Source organism: Cottoperca gobio, chromosome 1 (assembly GCF_900634415.1).
Source record: "Cottoperca gobio chromosome 1, fCotGob3.1, whole genome shotgun sequence".
NCBI classification, from domain to species: domain Eukaryota; kingdom Metazoa; phylum Chordata; class Actinopteri; order Perciformes; family Bovichtidae; genus Cottoperca; species Cottoperca gobio.
In genome coordinates, this window is record NC_041355.1 from 7,564,156 (window position 1) to 7,579,753 (window position 15,598).

At 38.4% G+C, this 15,598-nt stretch overlaps 1 protein-coding gene across 2 annotated transcripts; it reads left to right on the forward strand.

Moving 5' to 3' along the window:
* Positions 1-596: 596 nt before the first annotated feature.
* On the forward strand, positions 597-11,390 carry mief2 (mitochondrial elongation factor 2). 2 transcript variants are annotated; one of them, XM_029437049.1, is made up of 8 exons: positions 597-822; positions 3,648-3,808; positions 4,662-4,827; positions 5,653-5,750; positions 7,085-7,261; positions 7,764-7,927; positions 8,417-8,569; positions 9,604-10,111. In XM_029437049.1, the coding sequence occupies exons 2-8, from the start codon at positions 3,671-3,673 to the stop codon at positions 10,109-10,111; spliced, it is 1,404 nt and encodes a 467-aa protein (XP_029292909.1). In that variant the 5' UTR covers positions 597-822; positions 3,648-3,670. The 2 variants fall into 2 exon arrangements, with proteins under 2 accessions (XP_029292909.1, XP_029292915.1); XM_029437055.1 differs by lacking the exon at positions 597-822 and having other exon boundaries at positions 3,671-3,808; positions 9,604-11,390.
* Positions 11,391-15,598: the final 4,208 nt, after the last annotated feature.

Here is a 15,598-nt window from a genome sequence, read left to right on the forward strand (position 1 = left end):
TTGCAATTCAATTTCCGTATTCCTCTTATATTTCCTGAACAGGTATGTAAGTTTGTATATTATGCATCCTCAATATTTCCAGAGAATTATTTATAATTCAATAAAGAAAATACGTAAAATGTATCTATGTATTTAAAGAATTTCAATTGTACAATTCAAGGCAACACAAAAATGAAACCAAATGGCACTAAATCCAGCGGAAAGAGGGGGTAGCTATGTTCTTTTTACTTTTCCTTATTTAAGTTTAACTGATCAAATCTTGGTAGTAAATGCATACAAGACAGAATAGTGGGAATAGATAAGTGGGGTTATTGACTGATAGTAAGGTAAATAAGGTGCTTGATGAAGGTATAAGGTGCTGAAGTTTAGCCTCATAACTTCTTTATACAGTCAAAATACTAGTGGTTAAAGAGGAAGGTGATTAATACCTATGAAATGTAGTGAAGTAGAGTCAAAAGTAGCATGACAAGTATCTCAAAATTGTACTTAAGTACAGTACTTGAGTTTTTAGTAACTTCCCACCACTGATAAATGGTCCTTGTAGTGAGATTATTTCTTAGTTCCTGATGTAGTAAATCCGGTTCTTCTTCTGGGGGCGCTACTGCACCTTAACGTTGAATACCAACTGCAATTAAAAAGAAGAAGAAGAAGACCGCAGCTGTTAGCTAGCTGTTAGCTAGCTGGTTGAACTATATTTACTCTATGTCCGTGAACGTTAAAAGTGACTTAACGCTTTGTTGTTAAACAGCACCGATATACGTATTGTTTCAAAAACACTAATGGTGTCGAGTCGGACTGTTATATTCCCCTCTGCACTGAGTGGTAAGTATATTTAACAGTAGTGGGGAGATATCTGTCACTGACTGCTAATGTAACGTTAGCTAACTGACGTTAGCTGCTAGCAGCAGTTGGTAGCAGTTTATCCGCTTGCTGCTGCTCTTCATGCTGCTAAAGTAGCTCCTATTAGTAGACCGATTGGTAATTTAAATTAGCTAGATGGACATTTACTAACTGTCAGGTTGCTAATATCTGGCATTGCATGTAGACTGTTTCGAAACACTGGAAAGGATGTCAGCAGGTAAATGATGAAGTAAATGCAGTGGTGGAAAGTACATTTACTCAAGTACTGTACTAGTACTTGAGTTTTTTCTTTTGTGCTTCTTTATACTTCTACAGGTAAATGTTGTACTTTTTACTGCAGTACATTTATATGACCGCTTTAGGTACTTTGAAAATTCAGATTTAGATTAATAATACAAAATATAATCAACAAATAATTTATCATTATAACACTTTATTGATCCCTTGGTGAAATGAACAAGCCACTCGACAGTACATATAGTACACAAAAACCTCCTTTACCAGCTACAACATTAAAGTGAAAACACATTATTACATCAATAATTTAGTTGTTTGTTGTTATTGTCCAGTGTAGAGAGGCTGCCTGTCCACTCATTTACATTAATGACCTGGCTATGTATGATACTGCTAATGCTACAAATCTGCCACTGTATCACTAAAATATTAGGTATATTTCAAGCTAAAGTTACAGAACAAACCATGTTTTGGAAGTGGTGGTATGGTACAGCACCATTGCACTTGGCTGGAAACAACAACCAGCAAAAGTAAAAGCTTAATTGACTGACAGATCTATATGTTTATCAGTTGATCTATCAGCTATTATCAGATCAACTAACATCTGTCAACATCAGGAGTCCTTTGGTTGATCTGATAATAATAATAATAATAATAATAATAATAATAATAATAATAATAATAATAATAGTAAACTTTATATGTAGAGCACTTTTCATGGAAGAAAGGCAGCTCAACAAGCTTTATATTAGGAAAATAAACTATGAATTAACATTTAAAAAAATGCTATATTTGGTGAAAAATATAACATTCTTGATAAGAATAAGATTTTAAACAACATTAAATGTATAAATAAGATATTAAATAGAAACACACTGAATAATAATAATAATAATAATAAAATCAGTCCCCATATTTGCATCATGCACATATATATCACTAACCACTGCAGCAGCATCAGAAGGTCTCCTGATTGTAAAGTATCTATCATTAAACAGAAAAGTTAACTCTGCTCTGACGTTGAAAGTGTCACCTCAGTACTGAACGTGCTGCTGGCATTTTTTGTTTCTGTAACTTGACTAGGAGGAAGGTTTTTATATATTTGACCCGGCCAGTGTGACTCATGCATGTATTGGGGCTATAAATAGAACATGTTTCCATTCTTGGTCTCCTGTACCTCTGGCAAAAAAAGAGGACATGCACCACTCAATTGAAGTGGGTTCAACAGTGATGTTCTGTGGCTATTTCTGGATCACAGGTGCCTGGAGCTGAATATGATAAGCACAGTGCACACGCTCAAGTTTTGTACAAACTAAGCATATAATTATATCATGGTCACCGACGTGTCTGCTACCTCAAAAAGCAAGCTTAAAGAATTGGTCAAATTAAAATCAAATGTTTATTGGTCACATATACAATCTCACACAGAAGAACGTATAGTTAAATTAGTTTGTGCCTAGCTCAAGAACAGAGGGCAACTAACAAGTAGTACAAAAATAAACCAAATAATAATAGTAAAATGTTTGAAAGGAACAATAAAACCATTTATCAGTACATATTAGAGAATAAAACAATGAAACAGAATGACTTTCAGAAAATGTAAAAATATAACCATTTCATAACATATGCAATGTGTGGATTTATTTTGTTTCCCACTCATTAACAACCTCACCGATGGCTTTAGATTTGAGAAACATGCTCCACTGCTGCAGCTACCCTTAATCACAGGCCTTATAGTCAGACAGGCTGTTTTACCAGTCACAGAGAAACATTTTTAAAAGTCATTGCATTTCATTTGGCTCACTTGAAATGCTTAATGAGACACTACTATGGAACTGAACCATTGTTAATGTTATTAAATTACAACTCTGATTTTCCTCCTGTGAAAGTCCAAATGTCTTTTGTGAGAAAGGCACAGAAGCAGCCATGAGAAATAAACCAACATCCTGGTTCCCAAGTGTCTTTTTATAAGTAGAATGCATGTCTGATTATTCTGTGAGCTTCCTGTTTCTGAAAACAAGATTCAGCATGCTTGTTAAAGGATTAAAATACGACCCCAAATGCACCGTGTTTAAGGCCAACGAGAAACAGCAGCAGATTAGTTAGTTTCCCAACACTGAAGTTTTAACTGTGCTAATTAACTACAGACAGAGAGAAGTGACAAGTTAAAGGAAAAAACAAATAAAATATCTAAAGCTGTGTTACCACTGCATGGTACAGCAAGGTTTTCACCTTGATCTGATCACTGTAAAGTCTCTGATTCACAGTATTACTCATCACACCCTTCAGTGACCCCTCATGCCAGGTATAAAGGCCTATTGTTAAGTTTCTTCACACATTCAGCCACGTTTTTCCTGTCAGTCCTTATTTAAATATTACCCTGCTGCATATCCTGTCAGTTTGTCCCATTGGTTATTCTGACTCCTTGACATTCATGTGGAGGTGCAGCTGCAAAGACTGCTGCAGGAGTTCATTATCCCTTAACCCAAAAGTTATGTCTTGTGTTACTCTCTCCCCACTGGAATTTATGTAATGCGTTCTCTTTTCCCAAGGCTGATCACAAAAAAAGGAAGCCATGAACTTCCAGGGCAGTCGGAGGCGAGGAGAGGATGGCATCGCCATGGTGATTGACTTCCTGCTGTCTAATGCCCGGCTGGTTCTGGGAGTCGGTGGGGCTGCCATGCTTGGGATTGCTACACTGGTAGTGAAACGGGTGAGGAAATTAGGTTGTTAGTACCACATCAGTGCGTCGCTCATAGGCAAGAGTGCAATGCTAGCACTCAAAAAACTGTCCAATGAGTTGCAAGTTTAGTTATCTACTTATAGTTTGGCAGTTCATTCTACAGCTGTTTCATTACCTGTAGCATGTTTAGCTGCCAAGTAAATATAGAAAGTTGCTGAATATTATACAAACACTACTAATTGTTAAGACTACAATAGGTTCATTTCCCAGCTCTGTGGTCAGTAGTTAAATACAGAAGTAGGCCCGAATCTGAATTTTCAGTTTGGCAGCTGACTCTGGAATCTAATTAACATCCTTAATTAACACCATCAAGCAAAGTTCTCACGGTAATAAAGTACCTAGAGCGTCGCACACATACACACACAAATATATACATATATTAAAAAGAAAATTAAGTTCATTTTTGTTTGATAGATTTGAGAACATGTAGTAATAAATGAACAGTGAACATATAGAACTCATAAACAATATGAATAAATATTATATATATATAAGTGTAGGAAGAAGTATGCACTCATGATCCTACTTCTACTCTGTAGCTCAAACAATATTTATCAAATATGGAACTCAAACTCCAATTAGTCAAAAAATGCATCCGGAAAAGCAGTAATGTAAAATATGTAAGTTGTAGTTAATTGACTAAAACGTTCAAAGATCCCTGAAGATGGTCCTGTCAGAAAGTTCCCTAGAAGCTATCTTTGCAATCTAATTGTGTTTGCCTGCCGGTTGTGCCTGTGTTTGTACCGTGTGTTTGTACCGTGTATTTGGGCAGTGCATTATCAGTCATGCAGTGCAGCCTGTGACGATGAGTGTTTGTGTTCAGCTGATAGAGCGTGCGGGCCGTGCAGCTGATGACGAAAAGGTGGAGCAGAAGATTGCTGAGACCTGGGAGGAGTTGAGTTTGGTCTCTGCTTCCCCCACACTGATCAAGAAGGGCATAGAGGGTGTGGTGATGAAACATGTTGCCAAGGCAGCCAGACAGCAGAAAGGTACGTGCTTACATCTCAGCAATGGAAAGTGTTCAGGCAAATGAGTCACACAGAAGTATCACCAAAGCTTAGAGGAGTATTTATTCTACAGCTACAGCCATAAATCAACTAATTGGTTTGTCAATCCACAGAAAAGATCATCTGCAACTGACAAAACAAGACATTTAAAGACGACATCTTTTACTTTTAGAAACTGGGACGGACTTTAATCGAGAGGAACATTGGCAGATAAATCGATAATAAAAAAACCTTCGCCAAGGCTAATGGTGCATTCACTGGCTCCTTGGTTGTTCCCAATTTTCCGAGTTGGGAAGTCGTACTTCAGAACTTGCCGTGTTCGTGATCTTTAAACCGTAATGTGGAAACAACTTTGATGCTTCAAAGAAGATGTGTTGTTTTTTAATGCTCGTAGCTTTTTGCAACTCATTGATATCTGTTTCCAAGTTTTTGTTCATACTTGACGAGGCCTTCCGGTGAATTTCCACAGTCGGGCACTGATTTTTCCAATTATTCCAACACCACATGAATGCAGCACAATTTGCCCCATCTCGCAATGTTCACGAAAGGGAAATCTAATTTTTGTATCCTCCCTGTGTTTCGGATCCGATCCAAAAGTGTGTTCTTCCTCGTCCCGTGCTTCACCCTTCCACCTAGTTTTATGAAAATCGTGCCAGTAGATTTTCCATAATCCCGTTGACAAAACGACAAACAAACCGAGCCGAAAATATAACCTTGTTGGCAGAAGTAAAAATTGTTGATTGCAGTCATAATATATTCTAATCATCACTGTGACAGCTGTTTTTAACCTGTTTTTAACTCAATCAGCTGACCTGAGCCAACAACCTCAGACGTCCTCTGTGGAGGTGCAGTCTAAACCTGAGTCAAAGCCCAAGAAGCTCCAGCTGTGTGTCCTCAGTTTGCAGGTACACCCTGACATTTTCAGCTTTAGAAGGCATAGATTATGCGTTCAGTTTTAGCAGCTGCTGTAAGAGCTCTGCTCAGTGTTGGCTCATTCATTTATGCGTGTGTAACATGTTTTGTAAAGCGCAGTGCTTCGGGGGATACGCGTCGCACTGGTTAGGCTGCACAGAACCCGAGAGCCCTGCATAATCAAAATACTGTGTGTGCTTGTGCACTGGCTGTGTAGAAGAAGTCAAACAAGCATGAAAACAGCTTTGAGTTAGTGTGCCGAACATCCACATAAGCAGAAATGTTGTGGATTTTCCTGTACAAGCTACATGAAACAATTTAGTTCAGTAAATGTTAGTAGAGCAGCTGCGAACGCATGACTGGACATAAGAGGGGATTTAAAACAATGGGATTTGCCGTTAAAAAGCTTATGCAAATTGGATCTTTTATGAATAGTTGCACATCTTAATGTTCTATTCTGTATCTCTGGAACGCTGCTTTCACAATGAATACTGGGAAGTGTGCAACTGGGAACAAAGCATTAAATTTAATCACTTTTTCGTGACTAATACTTGTTTTTGTAAAGATACCAGTAATGCTTTGTTTCTATGGCAGCGTCCATTGTTTCAGATGCTTCTTAGGTCCAGTGGTGTTTTGACATGGGGGGGCTATAATGCGCTATAAAACAGATAATGCAGTAACCGCACTTGTTTTATGATTGTTCACCATTTTTAATGCTTCTTTTACACGAGTAACAGAATACCCGCGGCATCTTTCCTCTGCCAGTAAAGTTGCTGCGAGGAGGACGAGTAGTAAACAGCAAAGTATTATCCTGTCAGAGTTCTCCCAGAAACTCCCAAACTGTTTTGTTCATTTCATGTTAAGAGTTGTGTTCTCGGCAGCACAGTTCGGCATCGAATGATATGAAAATTCATGTCAGGATATATAAGTAATAATAAAAATAATTATGATTCACAAAATTATCCCGATAAAAATAAATCAATAAAAAACCTCTTAAAATGGTACTTTACATTTAGTTAAGAAACAAATCATTTTGTTGCGTCACAGATGGGACACTCATCTTATATAAATTAAAGATAAAAATAGCAACATTATATGTTTTTTTCTTTCTTACTTTATAATTTTCAATCGTGCTCTATTTTTCACTTCTCTACCACGATGATAGTGAGACACTTTCTTTTCAATATTCACGATTCACGACGGTAATGGAAATTCACCACGATGAACGTGTGTTTTTATCTCTCTGAAGGATGCACATGCATGGACATAGTAGAGTAGTTGTCTGCCTGAGCTCTGTATCATTGGAAAACTTTCTACATGTGCGTAGGAGCGACTGCAGCAGTACTATCACACGAGGGCAGCACTGGCTCCACACGAGGTCCGGAGGGCTCAGTCTTTAGCTCTGGACATCTGCTCTGAGATCCAAGGCTTTCTGCACAGCCGTCTTCCCGACATGCCCCTGGGAGAAATGAGCCTCGGAGGTTCTCTGCTGGATGACCTGCAGGTACACACACACACACAATGTATTATTTTCCTTCAGTGCACACACTATAGCCACATAACATAAAAAAGAAACGGCTCATCTAATTGAATTAATAATGAAATGTGGAATTTTTTGTTTGTGTTTACACACACTCATAATTCAATTATTGTCCCTGAAGTGTTTGGAGATGCTGTTTTAACAACATTTTGAACCAGTCTTCAATATTCTCTTGGACAATATGCACCAGCAATGAATTTAGAGTGACCACGGCTCTGTACTCGACTGTTTTCTATAAGATGCTTGTGTTCTCTTTAGTCAGCATGAACCTTCTTTCTGTTGTGTATCGTGTTTGATAATTGTGTTGAGCAAACTGAAAGAAAAGCCTTTCACATAATATCTTCTGTGATCGTGTCACCAATAGATTTCTGACTAAAGTTAGCACAGGTGGATCTCTGCATGTCTATTACATCAGTTCTGTAACGCACACCGTGCTGATGATTGGTTTATGTCTGTGTGTGTTTAGGTGGTCAGTGCGGACCATGCGTGTCTGCTGGTGCCTCTACAGCTGGAAGCCTCTCTGTGGCGTCTCATCCCGGGAGAGGAAACTCTGCTCACACACCCGCTGCACTGGATGGTCCGGCGGGTCAATCTGGAATATTTTCCCAGAGGACGCAGCTACTGGGACAGGTGATTACACTAAAAAATACAGAAGCCCTGAGAGGCAAGTGAGAGAAAAAGAAAAAGGAACCTAGAAAGAATATTCTGGCAAAACCTTTAATGTTCCACCTGCTTAACACAGGAGAGAAAAACCAATTAGATCAGACGTCATCAGGATTTATTTTCTTTCTCACTGGCCTCTCAGGGCTTCCGTACTTTTCAGCTCTAACTAAAACTACATATTTTTAATAATTAAAGTTGTATTTTACATTTACATTAAATACATTCATAGATCCTTAAAAAGCCTTAATCAATACTTTATATTAACATTGAATCAGATTTAAATTGGTAATATAAGAGGAGGCGGTGATGAAGCCACAGGTTTGATCCGATTCGGCTCTTTTAGCTCAGTTAGTTTTAAATCATCATCAACAGCATTCAGCAAAGGCTTTGTATCAGCCTTTGTAACCCTGATAAAGGTAGGCACAGAAACATTCAGTCTGTCCTTGTGTCTTGTAGGTACCTGGTGGGGGGTTACCTGTCTGCAGAAGCCGTTGTGAACATGTTTAGTAAAGCTGTCATGGAAACTATAAACTGGCCTTCCATCAGCAGCACTCTGGATTGTCTCGTCAGACCGGTACTGGGAGGACCAGACCTGAGAATCGAGATTCGGTTTGTGTCTTATTATTCATTTCTGTTTTCATTGATGAGATTCAGTTACTGTAACCATTATAATCATATTTATAATGAGTTATAATCTGCTTATATTACTGTATAATCATATTTATAAGTACTCATAAGTATTCAAAATGCTTTATAACAATAATCATTACACATTATAAAGCCTTTTATATTTACTTATAAGATCAAGAATAATACTTCATAATTGTACGTTATAATAATTTTACATTTATAAACACTGTTGTTATGCTATATAGTGTGATTTATAATTTACTCTAAGTGTTCATTGGGTGCTTTTAAGTGAAGTACTAATTTCCTGCAGTATAAGTAGATATGATGCGTTCCAAGCTGGTTATAAGTCTCTAGAAGTGCAAAAAAAATCATTAAATCTATGTAAGAAGATCACCCAAAACAATAACACTTTTCTGTTATGACCAGATTACCAGTGTGTGATATGTGTCATGTGTGTGTCATATGTGTGTCATGTGTGTGTCATATGTGTGTGATATGTGTCATGTGTGTGTGATATGTGTCATGTGTGGATATGTGTGTGTGATGTGTGTCATGTGTGTGTGATATGTGTCATGTGTGTGATGTGTGTCATGTGTGTGTTGTGTGTGTGTGTGTCATGTGTGTGTGATATGTGTCATGTGTGTGTGTCATGTGTGTGTTGTGTGTGTGTGTCATGTGTGTGTTGTGTGTGTGTGATATGTGTCATATGTGTGTGTCATATGTGTGTGTCATGTGTGTCATATGTGTGTGTGTCATATGTGTGTCATGTGTGTGATAAGTGTGTCATATGTGTGTGATGTGTGTCATGTGTGTGTCATATGTGTGTGTTGTGTGTGTGTGTGTGATATGTGTCATGTGTGTCATATGTGTGTCATATGTGTGTGTGTGTCATATGTGTGTCATATGTGTGTGTGTCATATGTGTGTCATGTGTGTGTCATGTGTGTGTGTGTGTCATGTGTGTTACACTCGATGTTCTCTCTCATGAACCTTTCTCCTGCTGTAATCCTTCAGGCCTGAAAATGAAGCCGGGGCAATGAGCAGTGATCAGTCCTTGTTCATCTCCGTGCTGCCTCTGCTGAGGGAGGAGGACGTGGTTCTGACCGCCCAGCCGGAGCTCACCTCCCCCTGGGTCAACGCCTGGCACCTGTCTCTCTACCCGTGGGAGACTCAGCGCCTGACGCAACTCGACACCGCTGGCGCCGGATACCGCAGACACACGCTTAAAATCCTCAAGGCGGTGTGCAGACTGAACCCCGCCCTTCGGCCGCTGGAAGCCGCCCCGCTGGCCAATCTCATCCTGCACTTGAGTGACAGTGAGAGCGACTGGTCTGAGATCAGCCTGGATGTGAGGTTCCAGCAGTGCATCACAGAGCTGATTGGCTACCTCGAACATGGAGCGTTGCACAGTTACTTCAAGCCAGCTGTCAATCTGCTGAGCGGCTTGTCAGAGGACCAGGTGGACCAGATGGGCTTCATGCTCTACTGCGCTGTGTCAGAGCCGGAAATACTGCTCATATAACCGTCTGCACACAACACTTTACACCTATCAAGCTCAGACGCACACAGATCCAACAAGTAATCTTTTATCATCCAAAATGTTTGGTTCAAGGCAAAGATGTTGTATTCTTCCCGCTGCCTCCCGTAGTTTAGCTCCTCCGTCCTGCTTTGATGCAAAGGAACAAGGAGTACAGAGAATGAGAAAATGGCCGGCACCATGGACTGCTGTCTACAGTAGAGGATCAAGTTAACAAACCACTCCGAGGAAAGGAGACGTGCCAAGGAAAGGAGCTGAGGAAGTGCTTATCAAGATGTTTGAAACTATATATCCAAATTTCGGGACAATTGACACACAAAAAATGCGAATGAATGCTTGTTTCCATCCACTACAGGTATGCAATAATTAGGAGTTGGTTCATCGAGATAAGCAGTAGGTGTTGCCAATTCTCCAGTCGGAAAGCAATTATACTATTGCAGAAGAAGACGGCACAACAAGATGACATACATTTAATGGAGCGCCAGTCGAACCTCAAACATTGAAAACTAATGTAGAAAGCCGGACGAAAATGTATCGACGTGAAGAAGGATACATCAGATCTGTTCTAGTCTGACACCATTTTTGATCTCTTCAGCAAAGCAGAAGCTTCAGTGGACTTTGAAGTCACATGCTTCACGCATGTCATCATTTATTTGCTGAACCTTTTTCCATTGCACTTTGCTCATTGGATGGAAACGCACCTTATGCTTCAGGATGTGCCTGATTGAGAACCCCACAGCCAACTCTGCATTTAAGTTTGTATGGTATTATTTTTTCACAGGGAGTCGGTGATGGCCACGTACAGTTCAGTATACGAATTAACAGCGGAGGACATTTACTGCTGAAATGTAGCCTCCAACTGCTAGAGTGTGCTCTGCATTATTTTCCTAAATCTCTAATGTATTCTAATTATGCAGAAAAATAATGACCTGCTAAGAAAACAAAACAGGTTTTGATCCACTTATTTAACCATTCAGTCTGTCTGAGTTGGACTTATTTAATACAAAGTGTATATTTTATCATACTGGAGGATGAAGTGTGCAGTATTTTGTGTGTTTAATGTTCAGTCCGTTGCCAATCTTGTCTGGGTAATAACCCTTTAAACTATGATTAAAATTGCCTAATCATTTTATGTAGTTGCTTTTAAATACCGTATGAATGTTTTGGCCATTTCTTCAGTTGAATTTTCTTGCCAAGTGAAAAATAAAATCGATTTTTTGTGATTCAAATATAAATAAAAATGAAAGCATTTGTTTACATTCTGGCTCAGTTGTGCCACAAAGTTTCTTTCGATAGGTCTCCGCCTTGTGATGTTCTCATTTGGTGCTTTAAGTACAAGCTTGTTATAAGTCACTTTAAGTAAAGTCAAGAAAAGAAAATCATTCCATTTATAATGTCAGTGAGGGATATGCAATTACGAAGCATTATGAAACTTGACCTTATAAGTCATTATGAAATGCTTTATAATGTGTGATTATAAAGCAATATGAGTACTTAACTAATTATACAGCGCTATAAGCGGATCATAACGCCGAGAAAGGATCTCTTCAGGGCCACTGGACAGGAGCAGTGATTACAGTGAACAATGTTTTCATCGTACCATGTGGGCATTGGGAAGATTGTTTTGAGAAAGACTTGAAGAAATAAGAACCTATCCTTAAATGTGCTGAAATAAGCAAACCACTTTACTGCTACATACGTGCTAAAGGTTTTATTTTTATCTTTGACCGAGGTGCAGTCGAAAACCGGTACATCAATGAGGAGCTCGTTCCATCAGTTTGGAGCTAGGATAGCAAACAGGCAGGTTTTATTTGAGGGGTATCTGGGTCTCACTCGCAGTGAGGGAGTAGCGAGCCGATTGGCCGTTGAAGAGCGAAGTGAGCAAGCTGGGGTGTGTGTTTCGACCATGGCCCGGATGTAGGGAGAGGCTGATCCTTTCACAGCACGGTAGGTCAGCACCAGAGTCTTGAATGGCAGCCACCGGTAACAAGTGAAGGGAGGAGCCGAATGAAAGTGAATATCTACACAGAATAAGAACTGTGCATTTTGTTCCCCATCACATTTCAGTTGCATTGAGAAGGGATCTCTTCAGGGCCACACTCCTTAAATGTGCTGAAATGGACTATTTTTTATGAAGTTGTATTGTGCTTTTATTTAATGTATTCACTTGTTTAACTGTAGTTGTGTTGCATGTTTTTTGTTTTTGTTTTAATGATGATTATTGTTTGATTTTACAGTTGTTACTGTTGTTGTTTAATTTTGTCTTTATAGTTGCTATGGAAACGGAATTTCTCAAATGATGCCCTCCCTGGATTGATGATGTCATCAGATTTTGTTCCCCTAACGACGTATCAAAGGCTCTGACTTTATTATGGTTTATAAAAGGAGTTTAATGATTTGTTAGAGATCTTACTGCTTTATATATTGTATTGGTTTAGGTTTTAATGGTTTATAAAAGGATTTTACTGGTTTATAAAAAGGTTTTACTGGTTTATAAAAGGTTTAGGATTTTACTGGTTTATAAAAATGTTTTACTGGTTTATAAGAGGATTTTACTGGTTTATAAAAAGGTTTTACTGGTTTATAAGAGGTACTAATGGTTTGTTAGAGATCTTACTTCTTTATATATTGTATTGGTTTAGGCTTTACTGGTATTATGAGGTTTTAGTGGTTAATAAAAATGTTTTACTGTTTATAAAAATGTTTTACTGTTTTTTAAAAAGGTTTTACTGGTTTATAAGAGGTTTTACTGGTTTGTAAAAGGTTGTAATGGTTTATAAGACGTTTGTATTGGTTTATAAGAGGCTACATTGGTTTATAAAAAGGTTTTACTGATTTATGAGAGGTTTTACTGGTTTGTAAAACGTTTTAATGGTTTATAAAAAGGTTTTACTGGTTTATGAGGTTTTACTGGTTTATAAAACATTAGCTTCAAATAAGCAAACCACTTTAGTGCTACATACGTACGAGAGGTTTTCTTTTTCTTTTTTTGACCGAGCTAAAGCTGAAACAGGTACATTTTTAGTCTGCAGGTTTTAATGGTTTTTAAGAGGTTTAACCTACTTATAAACCATTAAAACCTTTTTATAAACCATTAAAACCTTTTTATAAACCATTAAAACTTTTTACCAACCAGTAAAACCTTTCATAAACCAGAAAAACCTCTTTAAAGACCAGTAAATCCTTCTTACAAACCAGTAAAACCTTTTTAAAAACCAGTGAAACCTTTTTATAAACCAGTAAAACTTAAACCAATACAATATATACAACCTTTTTATAAATCAGTAAAACCTCTTACAAACCATTAAAACATTTTTACAAACCAGTAAAACCTTTTTATGAACCAGTAAAACCTTTTTATTAGCCAGTCAAACCTTTTTATAAACCAGTAAAACCTTTTTATGAACCAGTCAAACTTTTTTATAAACCAGTAAAACATTCTTATAAACCAGTAACACTTTTTTACAAACCAGTACAACCTTTTATAAACCAGTAAAATCTTTATAAACCAGTAAAACCTTTTATAAACCAGTAAAACCTTTATAAACCAGTAAAATCTAAACCAATACAATGGTATAATGGTTTATAAAAAGGTTTTAGTGGTTTATAAAAGGTTTTACTGGTTTATAAAAAGGTTTTACTGGTTTATAAAAGGTTTTAGTGGTTTGTAAAAAGGTTTTAATGGTTTATAAAAAGGTTTTAGTGGTTTGTAAAAAGGTTTTACTGGTTTATAAAAAGGTTTTACTGGTTTATAAAAGGTTTTACTGGTTTGTAAAAAGGTTTTAATGGTTTATAAAAAGGTTTTAGTGGTTTGTAAAAAGGTTTTACTGGTTTATAAAAAGGTTTTACTGGTTTATAAAAAGGTTTTAATGGTTCATAAAAAGGTCGGCAGGAACGGGGGTCTGTCGTGGCCCGCAGCAGGATCAGGAATGGGAGAGACGAGGGACAGCCACAGCTCGAGAGGAGAATCAGGGGGTTGCTGCAGCTTGACAGGAGGTTGCCGACATAAACATCACCGATGATCAGTCTGCCTTCCTGTCAGCTTGCCAGCTGGCCATTCCTCCTGCTCCAGCCCCTGACCCATTTCTGGTTCCTCGCCTGGCCCTCAGAGGTCCTCTGTGTCCAGAGGGCTTCCAGGCCTCTGAGGAGTAGATCCGGCTGTTCGAACCGCCATCATGTCGGCTCTCAGTCCCCAGCTCCTGCTGCCGGATCTCTGCAGACCCCAGTCCTCGCTGCTTATTGGTTCATAAAAAGACTTTACTGGTTTTTAAAAAGGTTTTATTAGTTTATAAGTAGGTTAAACCTCTTAAAAACCATTAAAACCTGCAGACTGAAAATGTAGCTGTTTCGGCTACACCTTGGTCAAAAAAAAGAAAACCTCTAGTACGTATGTAGCACTAAAGTGGTTTGCATATTTGAAGCTAATGTTTTATAAACCAGTAAAACCTTTTTATAAACATATTATGCATTATACAGGTGTTTTTGTTCTATACTTCCGACCCTAATTGATATGAATGTAATGGTAAAAGAAATTATAGTAGCATCTGTCAGGTTAATGCAATACATTCAACATTCAACAGCACCACAAACTACATCCCCCAAAATGATCATAAAAATCTTAAAGATCTCATAGTACCTTATAAACCAACTAGAGCATTGTGCTCCCAGACTGCAGGGTTACTTGTGGTTCCTAGAGTCTCTAAGAGTACAATGGGAGCCAGAGCCTTCAGCTATCAAGCTTGTCTCCAGTGGAACCAGCTTCCAGTTTGTGTTCGGGAGGCAGACACACTCTCCACATTTAAGAGCAGGCTAAAGACTTTCCTTTTTGATAAAGCTTATAGTTAGGGCTGGCTCAGGTTTGCCCTGGAATAGCCCCTAGTTATGCTGCTATAGGCTTAGACTGCTGGGGGACACCTCCCTGCTCTCCTCCCTGCTCTCCTCCTCTCCTCCCCTCCCTCTCTTCTTCTCCCTCTTTATCTGTATGCATTTATGTAAATGTTTGTTACTAACTCATCATCCGGGGCATCATCCTGTTTCTGTGTCTCATGTGGCAGGTTGCCACTGATAAAGTTTACGTCAGGATTAGGAATCGTGGCTGCGCCTGCTGCCCTGGTCCTGCTGGACACTGGGAAGCCTTTTTGACATTTTCCTGGATTCATCCAAACTTTCTCTTTTTCAACACGACATAATTTCTGTTAAATGTTGTATTTGTACTATGTTGTTTATCCTGTACATACGACATCTATTGCACGTCTGTTCGTCCTGGGAGAGGGATCCCTCCTCAGTTACTCTTCCTGAGGTTTCTTCCATTTTTTCCCCCTTTAATTAGGAAGTTTCTTTTAGGAAGTTTTTCCTTGTGCGATGCGAGGGTCTAAGGACAGAGGGTGTCGTAACCTGTACAGTCTGTAAAGCACACTGAGACAAATGTATAATTTGTGATATTGGGCTATACAAATAAATTTGATTTGATTT